The following is a 15,881-nucleotide window of genomic DNA, read 5'->3' as shown; positions in this document are numbered from 1 at the left end:
ATTTTCTACATGAAATACACATCCGATTAGACCCAGCTGGCACTGTGCCAAACAGACTCAGTTTGTACCTCATTCATCTGTACTTGTTTATACCTTGCTTTTAAGTTGTAAGACATTTCTAGACGTGGCGGTGTTCTTCCCTGAGAATAGTGAAACTTCTTGAGCTCAAAGCACACACATTTCAGCTGTTTATAGTCTATTTGTTTCGCAGTGAGGCGTGGTGCGTCTTGGCCACTTACATGCCCAGCTCCAGCCTATGCAAGGACGGAACCAGTATCCAATCCTTTGAGCTCGTTTTCCAGGACAATGGATGTGAGCTGCTCTACCCATGTTCTCTTGCCTGGTCCCTTCTGTGAGATAAATCTGAGAGGCTATTGGCAGAGAAAAGTAGTAAAATCTACAGAACAGAACAGTCATCTATCTGTTTCACATGGATACAGAGCCTCTGGCTAGTATCTCATTAATGCCAGCCAGGCGTGGACAAGGCTACTCACCAATCTTTTACGTTTCTTATTTTATCTAAACAATGAGTCTGCACAAATATAAATGCTTACTCAACTCAATTTATACTTTAAGTTTTCAAACGTAAAAGCCAATCTCATCTATTTAGTCACTTAACCCATAGAGTAAAAGCAGGGTTGTCAAGGGTAGAAGCTACTACTATGAGTAGTAATGCCAGAAACAGCAATGAGAGGAAGTTTCCAAACCGAGCAGGGCTTTTGGTATCACTCTACGTCTCGTCACAGCACCAAAGCTCCAGGGGAAAAAGCTGGGCTATCTGGAATAAAACAAGTCCTGGTTCTGTAAGTAGTTTAAAAACCACTGTCTCCAGAGTCATCTACGTGTCTACCCTACGTGAAGGCAAGCACAGCCTGATATTGGGGAGCAGAAAGGATCCACTACTGTTCAGACTGTGTCTCTATTGTCAGCAGTTTAGAAGAATCAGAGGAGAGACGAGGGAGCTTTGATTTTTATAGCAATAAATGATGATACGATTACATAATAGCAGTGTTTGAAAGGACTGTATTCAACATCTTGAAATCTAGTAAAACAGGCAATGTCTTTACCAGGCAGGCAGTATGTTCAGAAAATTCACTGCCAGTCTTATAAGCATATTCTCAGGTTCTATAAGCATTAGTGGAAAATCTCAAAATACCCTTCATAGGTAAATGGGACCCTTTTTCACAGAAAGCTAAGCTAAAGCTACTCATCTCATACAAATTTGCACTCAATTTAGCTATTACATTATTCTGCATGTATTCGACTGAACAGTTTGTTAAATAACAAAAAGGTTTGCCTTCTTAGATACTTTATGAATTTTATGTCAAGTAAAAATATCTTTGACACAAGCAAGTTAAATTTCATCAAAATTAGAAACTTTTGTGCAAAGGACATTATCAAGAAAGTTAAAAGGAAATCTACAGACTGGGAGAAAATATTTGCAAATCATATTATCTGATAAGGGTCTGATACCCGGAAGATATAAAGAAGTCCTACCACTCAAGAACAAGACAAACAACCCAGTTTCAAAAATGGGCAAAGGATTTGAGTAGACATTTCTCCAAAGAAGATATACAAATGGCCAACAGGCATATAAAAAGATGCCCAACCGCATTAGTCATTAAGGAAAAGCAAATCAGAACCACCATGAAATACTACTTCACAGCCACCAAGATGGCTAGAATCAAAAAATAGCAACATCATTCAACAATGGGGTAAAATACACATTAATGTGTCTCAACTTGATATGGAACTTTAAATCCAGATGTTTTCCCCCAATTCAAGTAACTCTTCAGTCAACCTACTAGTTTCATCACACGCTTCACTGCCCGCCACATCCTGTCTTAGAGCTTTCTAATGAGTATGCCACATACTCAACCCAAATTGCTTAGCTTTTGAGCATCTGAAATCTTTCATAATGACACACGCTAAATTACTCTTATTAGCAACAATGTTTTTTGGTTGCCTCCATGACAGCTTCCCTGAAGTGACAGTGTATATCCAGATGCCACCGTTCTCAAGGCTGCAGGCAAGCACTTTTCAATATCACTTTAGAAATCATTACTGTCTAAGTCTCAAATTGGGGAAATGCTTGTGTCCATTTCTTTTCCACCTACATCCAGTGCTACATGGATTTTATGGTAATAGCACCAATTTGTCCAGAATTCCTTCCCCAACCCCTACATGGATAGTTTCATCTCCCAAATGAACTGTCATACGTCTCAAAGTCCATCTCTGAATCCTCAAACAGAACAGCAGCATTTGCGGAAGCGCTGTGTCACAGAAAAATGCATATCTGGTATTATTAATAAAAGTTTCTCAGTATATACTCAGACACACATTCTATTCACGATCTCAGTGTAAAGGTGCCTGCATTTCACCAGATGCACATTTCATTGAACCTTGGCAAGTGCCTGTTAACAAATTACCTCTTTTCTCCCCCTGGGTCCACTCTCAACAACCCTCTTGCTCCAAACGCAGTCGCTAAGCTCTACTTCCATTGAGGGTTATAAAGTGTGCTCACTTCCTAAGGGAATAGGTCCTTCTTAGGAGAAAAATGAACTTGTGAGTCCAGCCAACTCATTCATGCTGCTTGTACTTAGATAAAATATATTCCGATCTATTCCAGCCTTTTCTCTTATCCTCATCGAGAAGGCTGGAAGGCTGGTCACTGAAGACCTTTAATTCTTGCGTAACAGTCTTGAGTGCTAAGTTACACCTTGTTTTTCAAATCTTTGAAGAGTTCAAGTCGATGACAAATTAGACTACACATTTACAGAATGCATTAATACTTTCAATGGAAGATATATTTCCTGTCTCTTTAATAAGAAGGAAGCTGAGCAGCCTATACCCAAGAGAGAAAGCAATTTGCACCTTTCAGGCAGGAGCAATAAAAACGATTGCTTTATATGAAGGAATCAAATTAATGTAAGTGCAACAGTTAGGTTGGAAGGCATTGTGGAGCTTTTGGGCTTCTAACCAAAGGTCACATTTTAATTATTAAGAGAAAGTTTGCTGAGTCCAGTATTTATCACATATTGCATGGTTTTAACACTACCTTGAATATATTAAATCCCAAGGTATCAAAATTATTGTCACAATCTATTAGCTTGGAGTATTTTAATAGATAACTTAGTAAATGCACATGGGACCTTCTTCCCCTCCCCCTTATAATTCTTCGTATGTAATTGAGGAGGGAACAATTTTAAAGTACCTTTAATGCATTTATGAAACAGTAGGACACAGGCATTTAAGTGGCGCATTAGTGACTTTGAGATGGTATTTTTCAAATCCTATACCTAAACAACAGCCTGCAAAGGATCTGCCACAAACTGTTCAAAAAAAGAAAAGAAAACAAATAACCTGTAAGTGGAAAACTTGGCTATTAATAATGCCAGGATTATTCCACAGACTTCTGAGTCTGAATAGCGGAGTCCAGCCTTTTGAAATTTAGCGTCCTGAAGACATTTTGTACGGCTGCTAATTGTTGAGATTCCAATTCTAAAAGGACCTGCCAGTGAAATGTCACAGAGGGAGAGCAGCACATGAGACTCACACATCTTTGACATGATGACATGCAAAGACTGTTCGCTGCACCACTGTTTGTGGCAGCAAAATACTGGAAACCCTACATATGCAAATATCGGGAGTTGATTGTACGTATTATAGAAATCCATAGTGCAATACTACGCAGCAGTCAATGAACAAGGGATATCTGATGCACTGACATAGGAAAACTACAACACATATTGTTAAGTGAGAAAAGCACAGTGCAGAACATGAACGGGGCATTAAAATTGGCTTGCATTTGCATAAAATATTTCTGGAAAGATATCTCCAAAAAACTACTAATGTCCCTGGAACGACAGGAATGAGTGGGAAACTTCATTGGATACCATTTTATATTTGCTGAAATTCTGAAACCATGTGAATACACTACTTATTCAAAAGGTAAATCTATACAAGTTTAAAAATCAAAATGCTAAAAAAAGGGTCCACATCTTTATTAAAAAAAAATCTCTATTTCCCACACTAGTCCATCACTCCCTTCTTCATTCATTAAAATGAATGGGCAAAATAAGTGAAGGAGGTCAAAAGGTAGAAACTTCCAGTTATAAAATAAATAAGTCCTGGGGAGGAACTGTACAGCATGGTGACTATAGTTAAAAATACTCTATTGTATATTTGAAAATTGCAAAGAGAAATCTTAAAAGAGAGATCTCATCACAAAGAAAAACATTTGTAACAACTATGTGTGGTGAAGGGTGTTAACTAGACTTATGACCATTTCACGATATATATATCCAGTTATGTTATACACCTGAAACATGTCAGTTGTACCTCAATTTTAAAAATCATTACTTTTCTCTATTTTGATAATTATATTTCAATATAACTGGTTTCCCTGTAATCTTACATATTTTATTTTATGCATTTAAAAATAGTTTTCTGATAGGGGGGTCTGCAGACTTAACCAAACTGCCAAAGGTTTCATGACCCCCAAATTGTTAAAAACTCTTGACTTATAAATATAAAGACGGAGCAGGCTGGCATAGCAATGCTGGCATACCATAGCATTTCACAGGAGAAAAGGGATTTCTGGTTTTAATTACCTTTGGGAAGGATGGGAAAGAAGAGTGCCAACTCACTTCAAAGTTTCAAAGAAATGAAAAGGGTAATAGAGTGCGTGGTAAGTTTGAATTTCCAATCAGGCTTTATTGTACTGTCAGTGAGTACTGTAGTTCCCCAGCCCTTTGTCCACAATTTCTCTTTCTGTGGTTTCCGTTACCCACGGTCATCTGCAGTATGGAAATGGAAAATCCCAGAAATAAACAATTCATAAGTTTTAAATGGATGCCATTCAGCGTAGAGTGATGAAATCGCACATTGTCCAGTTTCATCCCGCCCAGGACGTGAATCACCCTTTTGTTCAGATTACCCAGGCTGTATATACAGTGCAATAAGATATTTTGAGAGAGAAAAAGACCACATTCACATAACTTTTATTACAGTATATTGTTATAATTGTCCTATTTTATTATTAGCTATTGTTGTTAATCTCTTACCTAATTTATAAATTAAAAATTAAACTTTATCATAGGTATGTATACATAGGGCTTGGTACTATCTGCAAATCTGTGGATACACAGTTTTGTGAACATAAACTATATGTGCTGTTGAGAAATACAGAGTTTATATATTTTAGACAGCTAACCTAACCATGACGATCACAGAAAGGGCCGACTGTTATCTATGTGGCAGATGACTATTCAGCAAATATTCATTTCCCCCCCTCCCACCTCTCAGGGAGTAATTTTCCTGCCCTACTATGTTGGAAGTGGCCCTTTGATTTGCTTTGGCCAAGGGAACATGGAGAGAAACTGAAGTGTGCTAGTTCTAAGCCTAGAAATTGAAGTGCTAGCTCTTACAGAAGAGGCATCAAAAGTTCCCACTGACACTTCTGAGAACTTTCAAACTGTCATGAGAAGAACATGTTCCAGATGGCCTGCTGATTGCAGAAGAATGAGAGATGCAGAACAGATCCAACCAAATCTGGTCCTGGGGCTAAGTAAGTGTGGCTATGCCCAGCCAAGATCAGCCAAACCCTAGCCACCAAAGACTCATAAGACAGACGATAAATGCTTATTCTGATGTGCTGATTAGATTTATGGTTGTTAGTTGTGTAGCAATACCTGACTGAGAAGGCACTAAAAAAACACCTTGCCTGACAAACTAACGCTCTCCATTCCCTCTATAAATAAATCTGATACTCTTGGCTATTAGGTCGTTCCCACAACTGAGTTTATGCTTTAAAAAGAGTCAACTGCATTGGTTCATGAACATGTTTATGTTCACAATAAAATGAATGTGAAAAGAAACTGAATTTTGTATGCTTCCATAAAAACTAAGTTGAACGATTTGGAAAGTTTTGACAAAGATGAATGGTTAAACACAAAAGTCACGGTCACATTAAATGTTGGCAATGCTACCATCAAAGATATACAAACAGTTATAAAAACCTCCATAAAGTTTGCACTAGATTGCTTCATCAGTTTATTCATTTATTGTCTCTCTTAAGGAGACTGAAACTAGAAAGCATTATGTATTTCAGAATACCTATTCGAAGAAAAGGGTATTAAGGGGCCTATAAAAAATTAATAATGAATACATATTTATGTTTTAAGTTAAAATAAATGTTTAAGTTAGTTAGCCTGTACTATTTTTTATGATTTATCTCCTGAACCAACTTTTTCTACGGTCCTGACTGTATCAAATAAAAGGGCTTCTTCAGTAGTTCAACTTGCTGGAAATCCTATTGTGAGTTTTTATTTTGTTTTCCTGTGAATCCTGTTTATAAGCCAGCTTATAGTCCCTGCATTAAGTCTGAATGCTACAATTTGATTTCATATCGAGCTTAAGCACTGTGTTGACTTTTTGATGTAATATTGACTTCTCTAGTGATTTATTTATCATTTTACATATTGGTTAACCAAGCCTAAAATCTGATTCATTAGGTCTTTAAAATACAAGGACGTCATGTAAGGAATAAAAGCTGAACTTCTTCTCACGACTTAGAGGGCCCTGTATCACAACCTGGCCCCCAACTTCTTCTCCGGCCTCAGTCCTTCCGACTGTGGGCCCCCCACTCATGTCATGGTGCTCCAACCACAATGACCCAATGACTGTTTTGTAATATATCAAGCTCTTGACCACTTCGGGGCCTTTCCTCTCAGAGGTTTCCTCTGCTGAGCTACTGTTTTCCCTGATCTTCCCTTGGATGGCATTCGGATCTGAAATGACACCAGTGAGGCCCTCCTTGATTACGTAACATAAAACCTCCAATTAACCTAGCACATGAGGCATAAAATCAATGATTCCATTTTAAGTCTCTGCATAACACTGACCACTAGTTAGTAACTGATAGCATTAGCTAATAGTTGTATCTTATCTCTACTCAAAATTGTGTAAGATTCACAATTGATACATGTTTCTCTTGTTCACACCTAGATTCCCAGAGCCAAAATTATGGCAGAGCACATAGTAGTAAATCAATGAGTATTTTTGATTGATTATTAAATCGAATACAAATGTGGGCGCTAAAACAAACAGAAAACCTAGGATAAGATTTTTCTACCATGGTACGCAAACCAGGATTTTATAAAACAGAAAAATAAAAATTTTATGTTATATGTTTCGTGTCAACTGTTCCTATAATGTCTCCCGTAAAGATGTTTTGAATTAACTTACAAATCATCCCACCTCCAGAATCAAGTATAGAAAGATTATTTCTCAACATCTGAAACGAGACTAAATGCAGAAAAGTTCTAATTATCGTCACAGAAGTTCATGTCATAATTTCATATTTATTGGCAAAACAACCTAAATAATTTTTGGATAGTGAATTTATTTATAAGGTTTTGCTAAAAAAAAAATGTTCATCTCTTTTTAAGATTCTATAAAGGAAGAATCAGCCTGGAATCATTGATTTTATGCCTCATGTGCTAGGTTTTCTTAAGGGCTTCCTATGTATTACCTGACTTAATTCTCACAATCCTGTAAGGTGCTTCTAATATGATTCCAACTGTACAGACGAGAACAATGGTGCCCAGAGAGGACCAGTAACCTGCCCGAAGTCGGTGAGCTAGCTGGAGGTGAGGATCTGAGCCACAGAGAGGTGTGCTCCCAGGCTCCACTCTACACCACGTCACATCACCTAGCACTGTGAACAGTCAGGTTGTCTCTGAGGAATCTGATTTGGGGTTCAGGGGTAGCAACTTAACTCTGTGCATAACTCCGAGTGCTATATGGCAGCCATATTCTGCCATGGCAGTGAAGAAGCAGAGAACTTGGGGGAGGAAAGATAAAGCAGTCACAAAGAGAGGAGTTAATTAGATGGCAAGAGACCTGGCGGTTGCTTGCCAGCACCAGCCCAGTGCCAGCTCTGCTGCCTGGCTGAACTCCTGCCCTTCATTTACGGGGACACACCCTGGTGTCCACATGATAAATTTCCTTTCTTCTTTGAGATAGCTCGAGATTTTCCTACTTGCAGCCATAATAAATTTAACTCCTATCAGAAGTGATACCCCAAATGAGGGGAGATTCGGCTCCTTGTACTAAACTGAAATTGATGAAACTCTGCCAAAATAGGCACATGCTAAACAACGAGACGAAAAATTGTTGAAATAACATTTTTTAAAAATATGGATGAATCTTAATTGGTTTTATAATGTTTTATTCTAATCTATATTGGAAATGTATATCCAGTGAAGAAATAACTGTACTGATTTCATTGTTTTCCCCAGCTCCGGCAAATGGAATTGCTCTGAATTGTTTTTTTTGGTTTTTTTTTGGCATGCTAGATGAAACCTATGTGCCAATCCAGGATGGAGGAAGTAATTCAGAATGCTTCCCCTCATCTCCTGCTTATAGAGCAGAAGGACTGTAGCCCCTGAAAGAGCTGCTATTCTGGCATCTGTCAGCTATGAACGCACATACAGGGCCAGTGTAGTCTAGACGTGTTATTCTGGGTCAACACTGTTAACGGACAGTGTTCTGACCACTGAATCTCAAGTCTCTCACAGTGACACTGTGCCCTAGAATGTCCACATGTGGGACGCAGTAAAGCCAGAATGGGCCATCTCTGCTCCATTACATTCTTGATCTCCAACTTTCCCGTTGAAGTTGATGCAACAATCTTTCCTATTTTATCTGGGGGGAAGCTTATCGTCATTTTCAACTGATCTCAATCATTGAGTCTTCTCATGTTAATCAGCTGTTGCTTCTTCCTAAGTAATATCACCATCTATCTACTGCAAGGCCTCACCAATGTGTGACAAATTTCTTTGTTCATCCTGCCATTGTCAAGTGCCGAAGTCAAGACATTTGTCAACTCTCTTTCCTGCATTGCTGCAATGCCCTTTAAATTTTTTTCCACGGCTCATGTGGCCCCTGTCAGTCCATTACTGCCAGATTATTGCTGCGGTAATTGATACATCTACTCAGCAGATGGTTTAGCCCATGTAAATCCCTCCCAGTGATTTTACACGGCCTCCCTCCATGCTGACACTCAAAGCTAAGCGCCACTGAGCCATATTCAGGGCAGGGGGCTTCAGTTTCCTGGAGGACTGATTTCCTGATAGTGATTCCCTAATCAAACCAAGTAATCCGCCATGGTGACCCCACCAATGCCTCTTCGCCTTTTGCCCACCCCCTCCTTCCTCCGCGCTCCTTTGGTGCCTTATCTACTCATCCCATGCCTTCCTTTAGGTCTTCTTTGAATAGTCCTTCCCTTGTCAGAGGGGGAGACAACCAGTAAGTGCTTTCTGGGCTAAATACTTTACAAATGTCTCAGTGAATTCTTACAGCCATCCAGAGAGGTGGTGCTATGTCCCTCATTTTTCAGATGAGGAAACTAAAGCTTAGGGAAACTAAGTAACTTACCAGTAAGTCGCAGATGTCAAACTTGAACGGAGGACTGTGTAAGTTTAAAGCCCTCCAGATAGCTAACCTCTCAGCCTTTGCATAGGCTGTTCTCCCTGCTCAGAAAGGTCTTACGCTCTTCTACTGGCTGCCCAGAGCCTGGTCCGTCTTCAGAGCCTAACTTCGTGCTCCCACCTCCTTGTGAAGGCTTCTTCCACATTGCTCAACCAATGGTAACGAGCCTCCACTTTGTTCTACCCTACGATAGCAAACACCACCCCTATAAAATATCCATTTTGCTTCTCTCTATTACTTGACTGTGAAGTTTTTGGAGGAAGGGATTCTATTTATACCCAGCACATTGTAATAAGCCAAAAATGTTTGTAATATGACATACTGGCCTCTACTAACATACCTCGGAAAGCAATGTTCCTCTCATAACCATTTTATAGATTAAAAAGTTGAAATAATTCAGCAGAATGTAAATTAACATTTAACCTGAAACATTCAAGCTTGAAGGAGAATGCATTAGTTATTAAGCTTGTTCACTGTTCAAACATTAAATCATACATTTTGAATTTAAATACATATTCAAAGCTTCCTTTGGAATGCATAATAAAGGTAAGAGGTGTGATCCGTTCCCTTTATTTATACTTAGTCAGGTATAAAAATAACTGGAAATGGTGGAAGTGACAGAGAGGAATGGGGGCCATTCCACTCAGAGACAGAAAAGATAGAAGGAAACTTCAGGGATTCCCTTCCTCAGTTGTTACTGCTCCTGTGTGAGGCTCAGGATGTATTTAAAGATCCCTGTGGTGCTGGGGGGATGGGGAAGGATGGGGGGGCGGATGGAGGGAGGATGGGGGAGGATCGGGGGAGGGTACAACATTGTCTCAAAATGCAAGCCAACTAGTTTCAGCCAGTGAACAGCCAAAGAAATATGTGTTGGATTTAAGGGGAGGCAGGAATAGTGTGCCCAGTGAGGCCCTTTCTAGATGTTTCTGGAGTCATTTTGGCTATACTGGATTTTCCCCTGACAGATCCACTTATTTGTACTGGAAATAAAAAGTTCTCAAGTGGTGACTGTAGTTTATCTTAGTAACTACAATACTGGTCTGGGCCGTGTGTGTGAGTGTGTGTGTGTGTGTGTGTGTGTGTGAGTGTGTGTGTGTGTGTGACCTGGAGACAAGTTCTGCTCGGCTTCCTTATCCTTTTTCTTATCTGTGACTTGTCTAAAGGGGCCTGTTAAAGACATCTGCGAGTTTCTGGCATTATCATTCATTTTTAAAGGATCAATAGGACACGGCCGTGTTTTTCAAAGTGTAATCAAGACATTTCTGAAATCAATTAGTGGCTCCTAACTGGCCTTTAACCGATTAAATAACAAAGAACAGGGGAAAAAACACCAAACCAAAAGACTGAATACATCACATACAGCAACAGTAAGTACTATTTAGTAAAAATTTTTTTTTTCAGTCTTTTGTGTAGAATGACTCGAAATGTAGTTTTTACTGTGTCTCCATCAAAAATGTCAGAAAGCCACAGGGCTACTTAAGAACAAGAAAAGATTCCATGTCCACACCAAAACCACTTTTACATGGAGTTTTACCATTTATGGACTCAAGAGACCTCATATTATGAAACAAAGTCCAATTACAGAAAGATATTTCATTAATCCTATACTAAATACCCCCTGTAAGAGTCAGCCTAAGGCCAGAGGAGTTTATGTTAACAAGAATGTGATTTGCTTCACAGTGCAGTAATCGGACTGACTGAGAAGCAATTTACTTTATACTGTAGAAAATCTGAGTATTTATCGCTTTCATACAATTTAGAGGGTTCATCTCAGACAAAGGAAAAAATTCAATATGGAATCAAAGGCAAATGATAAATATCTTAACACAATTTTAGTAAAATTTTTCCAGATGAACCCAAATCAAGTAGCATCTCCAAAAAAACTGTACCAGTAAACTCTTTTAAATTTCAAATCTTATGAAGAAAACTAAATACCTCCAGAAAGTTGTGTAATTAAACTCAAACCCCAACATCTAGATTATTTAAAAGTCTGGTATATAGAGCAATATTTTGTGTCTGAGGCTTTCTGTATTAGTGGCCAAACTGCATATCAAATAAGCTCCAGGCTGGGAGTCCCCTTTCGGGGAGCGGAAGTGGCAACAAGGCATAATAGATACCAATGTACAGAACAGTTGTATCACCTACAAATGGGACAGTGTTTCCGGGTAAGCACATTAATGCTCATTCATTCATTCACTCTCTCCCTCTTCCTGTTTCCTGCACACACATGTGTCATCACCCCCCACACACCACACAAGGTCCTACACGTACTGGGCACAAGATGCCGCCTCGGACTCCATTACTGTCTCCCACCCTGTCTCCCCTGTCCCCTTAGCTGTGCCACTTTACATCTCTCTGGTCTGGTTTCTCCCTCCCGTTTGGCCTAGAAAATTCCTACAAGTTTTTGAAGACCGCTCAGAACTCCAGGTCTTGCTTGACAAGACCATCAGAACAAAATAAAAATTAAAAATTCTGAACTCTTTGGATAAGCGTTCAGGGTAGGATACTACGAAAACATGGCTAAAATGAAGTTTAAAGATTATCCACAGCCATGGACTAGCCTATCCTGACTGAGTGTATCTACTGCGGTTAGCTGCGGGTTGGCAACGATCTCCATCTAATACAGATAATTATAAAATAGAAATTTTGTATATTCAATAGGAAAACAATGCAATAGGCTAGATGTTTCTGTATTAATGAACACTTACAGAAGTACATCCTGGTTTTGTATTTGTTTTGTTTTTGCTATTTTTTTTGTCCAGCTGATTCTCTTAAATTGCATCTTAAACCGCATCTATAAAACATCTACGGACATGGAGAGAGTGTAGTGAATCCCTATGTATGCATGTCCCAGTTTCAACAATTATCAACACAGAGTCATCCAGTTCCATCCATATCACCAACCTCTCTACTACTGAATCATTTTCAATCTTTGCAGACGTTTCATCTGTAACTGCGATAGTATGTATTGACATAATATGATAGTATGTATTGAGATAATATTGAGATAGTATGTATCCCTAAGTCATTTTTAACGTAATCATAACACTGTTACCGCACCAAAAAAATGAATAGTTCTCTTAATTATCATTAAATACCTAATTAGTGGTCAAATTTCCTCCAATTACCTTATAGATGTTTTTTATAGTTTGTACAAAAGGGCATCTAAAAAAGGCCAGCCCACTGCATCTGCTTGATATATCCCTTAAGTCTTTTTAAGTCAATCTATGAGGTTCCCCTTTACTTTTTTCATTGCAATTTTTTGCTTGAAGGAATTGCCATATTATGTTTTGCAGGTTCCTATGCCTTACAATAGAAAATCAGGGTTTCATACTAGTGAGGTAACTGTTATGATAAACTGGACTCTTTTATTCTGTTGCCTGTGATGAGTACAATTAAATATAATGAGTAAGAGATGACCACAAGCATAGTTAGCGAAGTTTGTTTCTAAGAATGGATCACTGATACCTTAAACCCAACAGCCATTCTAAGAGGAGAAACAACAAACATGTGCAAGAACTTCATTTTTCTATTCTGCCAGGATGTGCACACTAAGATCCTTGGAGAATGGTAAAAAGAAAACAAACAAACATTAAATCCCAACTAAAATTATACTGGAACTTAATTTCATAACAGTTCTTAGTAATAATGTAAAGACTTTGAAGGTTATTTGCTTTTTAGATAGTTCAATGTTCAATGTCCATGTTATGGCCCACTGGTAAAAATGTTCCACTTCAAAATGACTGACTTATTTGTGTGCACATCCAGGTAGCCCTCACCTAATAACTGGATACATACAGAGAAGGCAAATCTGGGGGCAAGGTGATGTTTGGCGCCACAAAGCTCCTCTCGACCTATGAAAGCATTAACCTAAGTTTCACTCCTAAGACACTTGAAACGTCCTGCTAAAGTATAACACTGTTTAGTTATGTAAATAAATCATTGGAAACCCGTAGAACTTGTTTGCAGCCTGTACACAAAGCCAAGAGCAATACTTCTATTTTAATTCCCAGAAAGCGATTCCTCAACGGCTGTAGGAGTGTAAGTACCGCAGGAGAAGAGAAAAACCAGCCCCAGAGCCGTGTGCAAGGCCCCACCTACCATGGATCTGGGCTTGCTGATGGCCACCAGACCAGTGAGGAAGTCTTCATCGTGCAGCTGGCTGAAAACGTGGGCATCATAGGCTACCATAATGGAGATTTCTTCCATCATCTTGCCAGCTGGCCTTTCCACAGCAGCAGCTGCTGCCCCAGCTCCAGACCAGACTATCCAAGGAGAAATCCTACTGCAGCTCAGTGCCAATGCACACACCCACCTGAGTTTCAGGGGGTGGAGTGTCAAAAATCCAGAAGGAAAAAAAAAAAGCAGCTGCTATCACAGGCTTGTCTAGTAATTCACTCCCACTAGAAAACGAAGGGAGGTCTCTTATCTATGGAGGAAGGATACCCTGTAAACACCTGCATTCTTAACAGGCAGCTGGAAAATTCATTTTTTGGAAATCTTTAAACTTCAGAAAGAGAAATAAAGAAAAGTTCCCTAACTGGAAATATAGCAAAAATGAAAAAACAACAATAAGTAAAAAACAAAAAATGGATTTATATTATACTCTTGGTAATCAGAAATTTTTAAAGTTTATCTTCTTCAGTATTATTTAAATCAAAATTCTTCTTCTTGGAGAAGTGGATTTTCTTACTGCTTATTTTTTCACATTCATAGAAAACAAATATGTGGCAACCTTTAGTTTTTCAGAATTTATAGAATTCTTGGTGCAGTTAAAAATTATCTCCTGAAGTATGAAAAAAATAAAAGATTCGTTTTCCCCTCTGAGTATTCTGTTAAAAAAAAAAGAAGTACCAAAATATAAAAATGAAACAGGGACTGCAACATCAATAATCATTTCCCCTTCTCCCACAAAAAAACACAAAAAACACATATTTTAAACAAATTCTGGCTTTTGAGAACTTAGTTTTCTGTTGTTACTCAGAAAGCAACACAAGGGGTCTCATTTCTAAACTGACTGTTCTCCTCTCATAGAAAAAAGTTGTCTTTATCTTTTATTGTAGAGCTTTGAGTTTTCTTTTAATGACCCAAATCAGCAGATAGCCATGATTTGTTGCTGCCTTAGCTACCAGAAGTGCTTTTTTTAAGTACAGCTGGAGACTGCAGGTGAACCTCAATGTGCCCAGATGAAAAATTTGAAAGCTGCCTATAATTATCATTACAAGAAAGTATACATTACCAAGAAATATAAGGTCTGCTAATTCCGTGGAAAAAGCATTAAGCAAATAAGAGGGAAAACAGATACAGCTCCTCCAAAAGTTGTTTTTCCAATATTTATAATTAAGCTATTATCTTCTCTGCTTTTTATAGATTATGACACGGCAGCACTCTGAGAAATATTATTTGCTAGAATTAGAAATCAATCGTGGCAGTGTTTATCTACAATCAAATGCAGATACTGGTTGCAATTTTTCTACTACGATAATAACCAGTAGCAGTATTATGTTGTGTAAATTTGCTTTTCAGAAAACAAAACTTAGAATGAGATTTATTGTATCTATTTTCCTTTGTGTTCCTAAAGTATCTTCACCTAGATTATCATGATTAAACAGTACCTTGTTCTATTTAAATGTAATTAGAAGAGTTTTGCAGCTGCTATAGCATTGTAGATTAAACAGGAGCGTGTATACAAACACGCACACACATTCAAACGAAAGGGAGAACAAAACACCGTATTGCTAGGGAACAGAAGCAAGTCTAATAGGCTTAAACAGAAAATGCAACATTTCAAATAAATCCTTAAGATTAGAACAGCTTCAAACTGCGTTTGACCCTTGTTGGAGCTGGTAACGCATTTTTACTTCATCCCCCCCACCCCCCACAGCCTTGCAGCTTTGGCTTTTAAGCATTATTTTCATTAAGTTTTCCTGCACATTTATCTTAATGCTGACTAACCAGGTAAAAATGAAATGGTTATCAGGAGACAAGGTATTACAAAGCGTCCACGCAGTTCATACCTTTCGAATTCCTTTTTATCTTTTCAGAAGTACTTTAAAAGATTCTGTGAACCTCTCCATGCATTCACTAGCCCCAGAAGATTTCAGATTTATCTTGCAGCACCATTTTCTAGATGGGAAAGCAATCCCTCTTGCTTTCATAGTTTTCTTTGCTACAGCGACTCGGTGCTTCTACACTGACATCTGAATAAGGTGCACTGACAAAGACACCTGTTGTGGAAGGTAAACGACTTCCCATAATGCCCTAGTCGCTGCTGGCAACCGCCCAGGGGCAAACAGAATTATAACCGCACCTGAGCAGTTAGTTGTTGGTGCAGCCGGGAGAGTGCATTCAGTGTAACAGTGGGTGATCTTGCTTGAGAGCAATAC

The 15,881-nt window shown here is 38.6% G+C and overlaps 1 protein-coding gene across 5 annotated transcripts in view; it reads right to left on the bottom strand.

Annotated features, from left to right (window-relative positions):
• RABGAP1L (RAB GTPase activating protein 1 like) overlaps positions 1-15,881 on the bottom strand; it is a 424,365-nt gene that overhangs the window by 55,442 nt on the left and 353,042 nt on the right. Inside the window, exons 1-2 of one of the 5 annotated variants that reach the window (XM_074322090.2) lie at positions 15,513-15,851; positions 13,597-14,327 (exon numbers count right to left, since the gene is read on the bottom strand). The exons of 3 other annotated variants lie outside the window; for them this stretch is intronic. In XM_074322090.2, the coding sequence (XP_074178191.1) occupies positions 13,597-13,707 (111 nt within the window). In that variant the 5' untranslated portion in view covers positions 13,708-14,327; positions 15,513-15,851. Of the gene's footprint in view, positions 1-13,596; positions 14,328-15,512; positions 15,852-15,881 lie in introns of those variants that run through there. One more of the 5 variants, XM_088801574.1, reaches the window with a different exon arrangement.

The sequence above is a fragment of the Rhinolophus sinicus genome, chromosome 11 (assembly GCF_057876585.1).
Source record: "Rhinolophus sinicus isolate RSI-liver-muscle chromosome 11, RSI-T2T, whole genome shotgun sequence".
NCBI classification, from domain to species: Eukaryota; Metazoa; Chordata; class Mammalia; order Chiroptera; family Rhinolophidae; genus Rhinolophus; species Rhinolophus sinicus.
Note: the sequence above shows the minus strand (reverse complement) of the source record. Positions and strands in the feature narration are given on the sequence as shown.